We start from the raw sequence: 10,591 nt of genomic DNA, 5'->3' as shown, positions 1-10,591 counted from the left end.
TGACATTGAAAAATGTGGGCCCATATATATACCTGATTTTACAGCAACTTGTAAAACAGCATTATGACATTAAAAATCCCAAGATACACCCTCTACCCTAGTCTCACATAGGTTTTACAATATCCACAAAATCATTTGTGACAAAAATCTTCTGTTACAAATAAAAGTATATTGAGTAAATGCGTGTTAGTGCATTATGGTATCTCCCTAAGCGTATCTGACTGGTCTAAGTGTCTATTTTCTGCTTTTATGAGAGTGTTTGTGTGTCTGTTTACTGCAGTGATCTTCATGTCTGGTCCTGGTGGGTCAGACAATCTGCTGCATTTGGTTTTTGCCTTAATATCAGCAATCAATTCCGATCCAAGAAACCATGTCAGGTGAATAAATTGCAATTGACTGTTTTAATTGATCAATGAAGTGCAGAGTAGCAACAAAAACCAACAGACCCTGCAGCCTACCAGAAAAGATCACTGTGTGTGTGTGTGTGTGTGTGTGTGTGTGTGTGTGTGTGTGTGTGTGTGTGTGTGAGAATGTATGTGTGTTGAGTATGTGCTCTGAGTGTGCATATGAGTGCATGTGTGTTTAATATGTATGCTCTGTGTATACACTCAGTGACCACTTTAGTATGTACTTTAGAACTGTACTCTTGTTAATGCTATTTAATCAGCCAATTGTGTGACTTTGACCATGGAATGATTGTTGGTGCCAGACAGGGTGGTTTGAGTATCTCAGAAACTGCTGATCTCTTGTGATCACACACAACAGTCTCTAGACAGAGAATGGTGCGAAAAAACAAAAAAACATCCAGTGAGCAGCAGTTTTGTTGGCAAAAACCTGTTGTTAATGTGAGAGGTCAGAGGAGAAGGACCAGACTGGTCAAAGCTGACAGAAAGGTGACAGTAAAGCAAATAACCACGCATTACAACAGTGGTATGTAGAAGAGTATCTCTGAACACACAACGTGTCAAACTTCTAAGTGGATTGGCTACAGCAGCAGAAGACCGAGAAGTCTAAAAAAAAAGAAGTGAAATAAATACATAATAAAGTGCTAACTGAGTGTATGTGTTGAACACCCTAACGTCATCGATCCAGCCAGCGCAGGGACGGATAACGCTCGGAGAGTGTGGTCTGCAGTTTGGAGCTCCGTGTTCTGTCACGCATCTCGACCACACACTCCACCTGTAAAACAAGTGCCTCACTCAGTCCGATTACATCCTGACTGCATTCTCCCCTGGCTAATACATCAGGAGCAGAGATAATTTTAGCCAGCCTACACAACTCCTCCTACTGCACCAGCTCTGCCTGCCAGTCAGTCGCAGAGCCGAAATGGCTGCTGACCCTGGTTGCCATAGCGATAAAGGGGTCACGGAAGGAGTGGCGTTCCCTCACCTGAGCTTTGAAGAGATCGGATCGGCCGCCGTGTCTCCGGTGACACACGCTGAGTAACCTGATAGAGAGAGGGAACCGATAAACTATAACGAAAAAGATAAGGGGAGATTGAGAAAGACAGGAAGGAGGAAGAGATGGGGATCAGGAAAGATGGGAAGAGGAGAGGAGAAATGGAGGAAGACATCGGAGGAAGGCTCTGTGATGAATACAACCACCCCAATGCCTCTGCTGGTCATAACCTCAGGCTTGCTTCAGCTTAATGTCACCCTGCTGACTAAAACAGCCCCTGCCTCAGCACAGCTGACTGCTGGGGCACCTGCAGTGTGGGAGGGAAGCCTGGAGAGAAGGGGTCAGGGGTCAAGCTAGGTGCAGCTGCATGTGCCAGAATTGGAATGAGAATTAAACCCTGCCATCACTCTTACATTTCAACTGGGTGTTAAAAGATCCCAAACAAGGTTCATATTCAACACAGTGCTTTCTTATTAAATAAGGGATCAAACTTACCACACAAACAGCCTGTGCTCTGTTGCACACAGTTACAAAATGTGCAGTATTATATGTCTTGTGTATACGCTCACACTAGCTTGCCTCCCCATAGGAGCTAATCCGTGGTATGTGCTGTCGCACAAAGAGGCTTTATTTTGGAGAAGAGGTAGCTGAGTTTCCTGAACTGAACTGATCCACTGTTTTACTGCTGTTCTCCCAGTGCTCACCCATGAGTACACCCTGGGCTTCCTGTAAGGCTGTGTCCCTGTAGTTATAAATGATCTCCTTCTGAAGATCTGCACCCAGCTCACCTGACGTCCTCTCTGGCCAGAATCTCCAGCAGCCAGGCCATGTCAGCAGGCAAGTCCCCAAGCTCCACCACGAAGCGCACAACGTGCTGGTCCAGGATCAGCGCCCGCTCCACACACTGCCTGAGCACAGCTAGCTCCATGTTAGCGCTGCTCACTACCACTGAGACCCTGAGAGAGGGGGGGGGAGGGCATGGTGAGGCTGACTTAATTCAGATTATCTAATATCATTTTCCAGCCTGTTCCAGCCCGTCTGGCTCCCTGACAACATAAGTGGATCAATGATATTGTGAGCCACAGCAGACCACACAAAGCAACGTGTGGGGAGAAAATGCACGTTTCTGTTTGCGAATCACTTGAAAGAAGGGCTTGGCAGGTCACTGTGTTGTCACTACACCACCCTCTACAGGTCTGTAGAGAAATCTCAGTCCAGCAGAAAAGACTGTCCATTGGGTTTAGATGGAAAGTTTTCTTTAGCTTGTTAACTCAATGGAAATAAATGTACAAAATCATTACACAATTAATATGTCTCTATAAATGCTAAGTCATACCAAGAGTGCATATTATGTAGTACATAATATATTTGTACATGAAGACATGTAATAAGCACTGGCACATTTAATAAAAAAATGAATAAAAGGACATCAGTTGGAGTGTATCACATTTTCCCCAAGGATGTCCACTTCAGACCTGGTCTCTCTCCTTACTCCAGTGTACAAGCTGAGGATCACTCACCTCCTTCCCTTGAGTTCTGACAGCTTCCCAGCTAAGATGGCAGCCAGTCCGATGGCCCCTTCAGCGTCCACTGTGGACCTCTCGTACTCCTGAAACCGAAGCATGGCCACCAGAGCCTCCTCCTCCCTGCCAGAGACACACGGGGGGAGGAGGAGATGAGGGGCGAGGCTCTGGGGAGTGAGGTAGGGGTTCTGAGGGAACTCCAGAGGTGACGTGCAGCAGGGGCAGTACCTCACGGAGATGACTTTGTCCACCAGTTTCTTGGCCAGTTGAAATGCGTGTCCACCCAGGGGAGGACCCACTAAATCTGATGCAGTGGTATTATAGGTACAGATCACAGGTGAAAGCACAACTCCAGCATCACAGATTCCATATTCAACAGAGGGTGAGATCCTCTATTCCCTCCATCCTCTCTATTCTATGTCTAAACAACAGGAAAGTCTGGCTAGTAACAGGACCTTCTAGTGCCATATCACCATAGTACAGAACTTTCATTGCAACAGTACTATATGTGCTCACACCCCTTCATAAACATGCATAGTAACTGAAATGGGTAGACATCAACAGTTAGTGCTGAGTGTCTGCTGGGCTTATAGAGTCATTAACATCGACATCTCTACACCCAGAGTGTGATGTCAGCAAAGATGTCAGAAGTATCGGGCCAGAATGCGACAGCTAAACAGACAAACTATCAAATGAAGGAGCACTGCAGAGATTGGGCAGAAACTGTACCTCCAAAGAGCTTACTGTTGGGAGAGCTGTGGAGCTCTGTCACAGGACTGTCGTTTTTAAGAGACTGGAGAAGGACGGGGTAATCTTCAAGCTCAACTCCCTGACAGAGACAGTGACACGGCATACACAGGTTATATTACACACACACACACACACACACACACAAAGGTTATATTTTACACACACACTCACACACACACATACAGCATACACAGGTTATATTTACACACACACACATACACACACCACACTCACACATTACATTACATTACATTACATTAATGGCATTCAGCAGATGCTCGACATACAGTTGATTAGACTAAGCAGGAGACAATCCTCCACTGGAGCAATGCAGGGTTAAGGGCCTTGCTGAAGGGCCCAACGGCTGTGCGGATCTTATTGTGGCTACACCGGGGTTCGGACCACCGACCTTCTGGGTCCCAGTCACACAGCACACAGCACACAGGTGGTATTTTACATGCACACAGACTCACAATGACAGATATTTGGGGGTTGATGTGTTTGAGGGCGGCCGCAGCTCCTGCCAGCAGGCTGCAGTTCCCTCCCGCGGGCAGGAGGACAGCATCCAGCCTGGGAACCTGCTCATACAGCTCCATCCCCACTGTGCCCAGCCCTGCCATGTACACTGCACTGTCATCTCTGAGAGAGAGAGAGGGGGAGAGAGAGGGGGGGAGAGAGAGAGAGAGAGAGGAGGGCAGGGGGGGGGAGAGAGGGAGAGAGAGAGGAGGGGAGGGGGGGAGCGAGAGAGAGAGAGAGAGGGGGAGAGAGAGAGAGGAGGGGGAGAGAGCGAGAGAGAGGAGGGGAAAGAGAGAGAGAGGGAGGGAGAGGAGGGGGAGAGAGAGAGAGGGGAGAGAGAGAGGAGGGAGCGGAGGGGAGAGCGAGATGGGGAGAGAGAGAGAGAGGGGAGGGGGGAGAGAAGGGGAGAGAGAGAGAGGATGGGGAGCGAGAGAGAACACACAGGCATACTTATGACCATCGAATATAATCTGTTGGCGAGATATTCCAACAGCATGCTGCTGAAAAGAAATAGTCTGTGAAATGTTATGACAGCAATGAACAATGTGAAAGGAACATTAATCCAATGAAATTGTCAATTACAAAATATTAGAGTATGAATTCATAAACTTTGTAGAGTACATTGTGTGTGAAACGGGAAACTGTTATAAAGATGGCTTTGTATCATTTGTGTGTGTGCGTGCATGCATATGCGCGTGTGTGCGTGGGTGCATACGTGTGTGTGTGCATACATGGGTACATACGTATGTGCATGTGTGTGTGTGCATTGCTGTGTACTTGTGTGTGTGTGTGTGTGGAGGGCAGAGGAATGAGGCGCAGTGAGACCACAGACTCACTCCTCCAGGTACAGGTAGTCGTTCTGCTTGGCCAGGTGTCGGGCGTGGCTCTGGGAGAGGCGCGGCGTGTTGCCATAGGAGATCACCATGGCGCCGTAGTCGCGGTAAAGGCGCAGCCGCGCCGGGGCGCAGCCGGCCGGCATGATGACGAACACCGGGATGCGCAGGTCGGCCGCGTGGTGCGATACCGCCATGGAGAAGTTATTATCTGCTGCCACGATCACCCCCTTCCTCTGCTGCTCCTGTGGTCCACAGGGCTCTTATTCAGAGGACCAGTCACTGCTTCCATACACAGCAACTCTAACAACTCACACACTCTCACACAACTCACACAACTCACACATTCTCACACATCTCACACAACTCACACACTCTCACACAACTCACACAACTCACACACTCTCACAACTCACACACTCTCACACAACTCACACACTCTCACACAACTCACATACTCACACAACTCACACAACTCACACATTCTCACACATCTCACACACTCTCACACAACTCACACACTCTCACACACTCACACAACTCACACATCCTCAAACAACTCACACATCCTCACACAACTCACACACTCTCACACATTATCACACAACTCACACAACTCACACATTCTCACACAACTCACACATTCTCACACATCTCACACATTCTCACACATCTCACACAACTCACACATTCTCACACAACTCACACAACTCACACATCTCACACAACTCACACAACTCACACATCTCACACAACTCACACATTCTCACACAACTCACACATTCTCACACAACTCACACATTCTCACACAACTCACACATTCTCACACAACTCACACATTCTCACACAACTCACACATTCTCACACATCCCACAACTCACACATCCTCACCTGGCAATGGAGAACTCAAGTATTTACACATACTCATTCATGTATACATGCACCATTCTACTACACGCACTTATGCACGCATGCACACACAAACACACACACACACACACACATCTTACACTGCACGACCCCAGTCTGACCCCTCCACCTCGATGTAATCCTAATGGTCTTTTCAAGTAAAACGAAACACACACGCACAGGCACACTATGTCCCTGGTCCAGCAAAGCATGCACTGTTTACATTTTATTCCCAGGATTTCAATAGTATTTTGACTGCTGACCTTTCTGGGACCTGTTACATGTCTGTAAAGATCTTTGTGATGTTGGGCCTATACAATGCTATACAAATAAAACTTGAGGAAACTGGTTAACTTCATCAACTTTGGGCACTTTAGCAATATGCTCTGTGTCCTAAGCTTTCACTTTCATCAGCATTTGCAGATGCAAATAACTCCCTCACGTTTGTTGTATTTCCCTTTTGACAATATTTCCCTTACAAGAGCAATTTGCAGCGCACCATCTGCTCAGGCTCGGTAATTGAAAAAACAGAACGGACGGAACTGATGATCATGGCTGTCTCTCTCCAGAACATTCTGTTCCTAACAGGGATTGATAGCTATTTATGGGAAGCCTTCACCTGTGAGAGAGACAATGGCGAGGCAGCCAAACTGATACAGGAGTTAATCTTCTCCAGCCAGGAAATAACTGAGTCATTGCCTCATGTCGCCATTTTAATTTAAGACCTGGGCACACGTAATGACCATGGCAGGCAGGCCGGAGCCAGCCGCTCCCTCTGTCACACCTGAACCAGCAGGGAGTAATGCGAGCAAAAAAACCAAAAGCAGCCGTAACTAGGCAACCTCCTCGCAAGAAAGTACATTTGGGACACGAATAGAAGCAAGGTTAGCATTATCGCTTAGAGCATTTGAACAATATTTCTCTACGGAAAATGTACGAACGTGTTGTTACTTTTATTTGTTTGTCTCATCAGATTAATTAAGGTCCAAGTTCTCATCATTGTGGTCATTCCTAGCATCTGGAACTGTACTTCCCTCTAGGATCTTTCAGTGCACTCGTACCTGCATCTGATTTGCCATTTTTTGTATGTTGCTCTGGATAAGAGCATCTGCCAAATGCCAGTAGTGTAATATAATGAACAAAACAGGTAAGTGTAAATTTAGATAGAATGCTGCTGTTCCATGGTGTGACAGTGAGAAGACCCTCAGAGGTTCTCAGGTGAATCGGCTGTGGGAGTAAGGCAGGATTACCTGTGTCAGGGAGGTTAAGAGATACAACACCCCTCTCTCCTTCACAGACCCTGTGTAGTGCAGGTGCTCCTTTTTGAGGAAGATCTCCATGCCATAGAGCTTGGACAGGCGGGAATACTGAGGGAGAAGAGAAGGACAGGTATCAGCTGCGCACAGAACCTCCTCCTCGCATCTCCTCACAGCCCAGTGGACAGTGCAGTGATTGGACAGCTCAGTGAAGGAAAAGCAGTGATTGGACAGCTCAGTGAAGGAAAGGCAGTGATTGGACATCTCAGTGAAGGAATGGCGGTGATTGGACAGCACAGTAAAGGAATGGCGGTGATTGGACAGCACAGTAAAGGAATGGCAGTGATTGGACAGCACATTGAAGGAATGGCTGTGATTGAACAGAAATGCAGACATGGCTTTTTTGGGCCTACCGTGCAGGGGGTCTTCTGCAGCCCTGACTGGATTCTGAAGGCAGCTGCACTGATGTCCTCAAAGCACAGGGGTTCGGGCGGGGCCACTGGCGGGGGTTTGGGCGGGGCCTCGGGTGGGGCTTCAGGTGGGGGCTCAGACAGGGACTCAGGAGGGGTCTTGGGCGGGACCTTGACGTCGCTGCCCCGCTTTGTAGCAGGTTTGGGCGTGGACATCAGCTGGGGCTCAGGCTGTCCCACCACCTTGGTCTCCCACATCCTCACGTCCCCGTTCAGGTACTCCTCCTCCCCAAAGTCCTTCAGCCGCTCCGGGTGGATGGGCGTGACCCTGCGCACCAGGCAGCCATTCGCCGCAGGTCCGACCTTAAGGCCACGCCCATCCAGGAAGGTACTGTGCTTCCTGTTACCGCCTATTCGCTCCTCCTCGCTGGTAAAGAGGAGAAGAAGACTGGAGTCAGAAGGAGAATGGTCTCGTACCTCCCATTCCATTTAATAACCGTCATAAAATTCACGGTTGGAGCTAATGTCTTAAGCCCTATTCGGTCAGGGCTAGTAATTTTATGTGTCATTTTGCGTATCACAGATATGAGACAGTGATATTAATCCTGTCCCAATCAACCATGTCTGTGTTTTTCATGCACCACCTCAGTGAAAATTATTGGGCAAATTACCTATTTTTCAGGGGTACTCTGACACATTTAATACGATCCGAATCTCCGAATTTAAACCTTTATATGAAACCTGTGAGTTTCATACATACACTTTCAGCACTATCAGGTACTGTAGCATATGTATCATCCTAAAGCGCGGTTTATCCATAGTGACTTACAGTTGAATAGACTAAGGAGGGGGCAATCCTTGAGACTCCTGCAGCAAAGCAGGGTTAAGGGCCTTGCTCAAGGGCCCAACAGCTGTGCGGATGGCTGCCCCCAGTCAGCTGAATATCATGGAAGGGTTTGAACAACCTTTAACCAACTCCACTGGCATGGATAGCATACACAACACTGCCAGTTATAATGCTTGCAGGGATCCCACGGTCACTTGATGTAAAAAAAAACATTCAATCAATGAAGAGAGTGCAATCCTGCCTTTGTATTGACAGCCAATGAGCTCTACACAAGTCACATGACCATGCGTGATGCACACATCCAGAGACTCACCACTCCCACCTCCACAACATTGAGTATGCACAGGAATTCCAATCCCATCCAAATCAGTACATGAAATTGCAGATGTCCCTATGTAGTAATTATATCTCAGACGTTGTTCAGGAAACCAATCCCTTGCAAATAGAGCTATAGTCTTCCTCCTTTTAACCGTGTATGGCTGTAGTCAGCAATACTAAAGGAGACCACCAGATGGAGCCCACGGGACTGAATGGCAGTTGTAGCCGGCTGTTTACGAGCTGTTTTGCAACCTTTCCCCCAATGCTATTCTTGACAGCTCCCCTTGTTTGATGACTTTACCCAAACCCATAACCCCAGCCTCTGTTTTTCTATCTGGTTCAGTCACAAGTCATTCTCTTTGCTTACTCAATCAGTCACTCCTCCATCTCCCTTCTCCATCTCTGTTGCTACTCCTTTTACCGCTCCTGTTTTTAGCACCCTCAACATTACTTTTACAGGCTCAGACGGGTGGGAACATTCTACCTGCAGAAGAAGAGGAGGATGAAGGACAGAGCCAAGCGAAGGAGGAGCCCCACCAGGCTCTGGAAGGCAGGCAGGGGAGGGCTCGGTACAGGGCACTGGAGGCTCTCCAGGGGGTCAGGAACAGCGTCTACAACCTCTAGAGGTGGACCAGTTGGAGCCGCGGGTGGAGTTGGAGCAGGAGGATGAGGACACGGAGGAGGAAGAGGTGGAGAAGGAAGAGAAAGAGAGGGAGAAGAACAAAGAGGAAGAGAGGGAGAAGGGAGAGAAGGAGAGGGAGAAGAAGAGTGAAGAGCAAGAGAGGGAGTAGAAGAAGGAAGAGGGAGAGAGGGAGCAGGAGAAAGAGGTTTGGGCAGTTCTACAGGACCTGGGATGAGGGGTGCTGGGGTGTCCTGTAGACAGTGGGGAGGGTGCTGCTTTGAAGAGTCTGAGGGTGCAGAGTCCCACCTTTGCCAGAAGGGGTCAGTTTCCTCAGTGTCACTGAAGCTGGCCTTCCAGGGGGTCCCATCGCTCTGGAAAGTGTAGTAGAAGAACTGGGCAGCGAAGTTCATTCTGGAGAGTTCCGCAGGGATTGCGGAATGCAGTCCCGGTCTCCACTATCCTTTGTGGGTGGGTATGTGTGTATAAGTCTCCAGGTGTGTGTGTGTGTGCGTGTGTATGTGTATTCCAGGTGTGTGTGTCTTCCTAAGCGACAATGTGGCATCTGCAAGTGCTCACACTGTGAAACTGCTCCACTGTCATTCCTGGTCGTGGCTATTTAAGGGGGGATTATGGAGGACACATGCCGGCCAGGCAACCTCTCCTGTGCCCCCCCCCTTCAACCTATTCCTGTCCCAGACCTGGATTAAACTCCCTCTGACACGTCACTAAGGGGATGGACACAGACTTAGTGCTTATCTAGAGAGCCGTGATCTTACGCCCTGAGAGATACAGAGAGATGCATTGTGGGAGATCAGGCCTAAAACCACTGTTAAGGCCTGTTTATAGTCCAGCGACAGAGCATCGCTGTGGATGTTGCTAGTCGCAGCAACATTTGGTTTAGACAAGCACAGTCTATGTCAGACGACAATCAAATTTTCTTGAACGTTCTGCAATTTCAGTCAAGCAACACTCGCTGTACTATAAACTAACCTCAAGTCTGAGCTGTGTATTTAAAACACGTCCAGATTCTGAATCAGATCCCAATCAAAGACCACAACTGCTCCACTCCAAAATCATTTCTTAGAATGGCCTATGGAACCCAATGCTCCAGTAGAAAGAATAAAATTGCCATGGTCCAATTGTGTGCTGGCAGACTGAAAAGGTTTTAGAAGGATCAGAGACAAACTAAAGTTCCTGGAACTGACAAGT

At 48.1% G+C, this 10,591-nt stretch overlaps 1 protein-coding gene across 1 annotated transcript; it reads right to left on the bottom strand.

The window, feature by feature from the left end:
• Window positions 1-1,080: 1,080 nt before the first annotated feature.
• LOC133117904 (L-threonine ammonia-lyase) lies at window positions 1,081-9,792 on the bottom strand. Its single transcript, XM_061227414.1, has 12 exons — window positions 9,689-9,792; window positions 7,767-8,022; window positions 7,599-7,706; window positions 7,180-7,296; window positions 5,024-5,265; window positions 4,145-4,310; window positions 3,651-3,750; window positions 3,150-3,225; window positions 2,919-3,044; window positions 2,187-2,354; window positions 1,390-1,447; window positions 1,081-1,179 (listed from the first exon to the last, which is right to left on the bottom strand). Exons 1-12 carry the CDS (start codon window positions 9,790-9,792, stop codon window positions 1,081-1,083), a joined length of 1,620 nt encoding a protein of 539 aa, XP_061083398.1.
• Window positions 9,793-10,591: the final 799 nt, after the last annotated feature.

The sequence above is a fragment of the Conger conger genome, chromosome 18 (genome assembly GCF_963514075.1).
Source record: "Conger conger chromosome 18, fConCon1.1, whole genome shotgun sequence".
NCBI lineage: Eukaryota > Metazoa > Chordata > Actinopteri > Anguilliformes > Congridae > Conger > Conger conger.
This window is presented reverse-complemented; position numbering and strand designations above follow the sequence as displayed.

What these genes read in the sequence shown, in the direction of transcription:
- LOC133117904 (XM_061227414.1), bottom strand. Translation starts at nt 9,792, where the DNA reads ATGAACTTCGCTGCCCAGTTCTTCTACTACACTTTCCAGAGCGATGGG. An exon ending in TCTTAACCTCCCTGACACAG is followed by an intron (nt 5,266 to 7,179) that starts GTAATCCTGCCT and finishes TGTGGACCACAG; the next exon opens with GAGCAGCAGAGGAAGGGGGT. An exon ending in CAACAGTAAGCTCTTTGGAG is followed by an intron (nt 3,226 to 3,650) that starts GTACAGTTTCTG and finishes CCACTGCATCAG; the next exon opens with ATTTAGTGGGTCCTCCCCTG.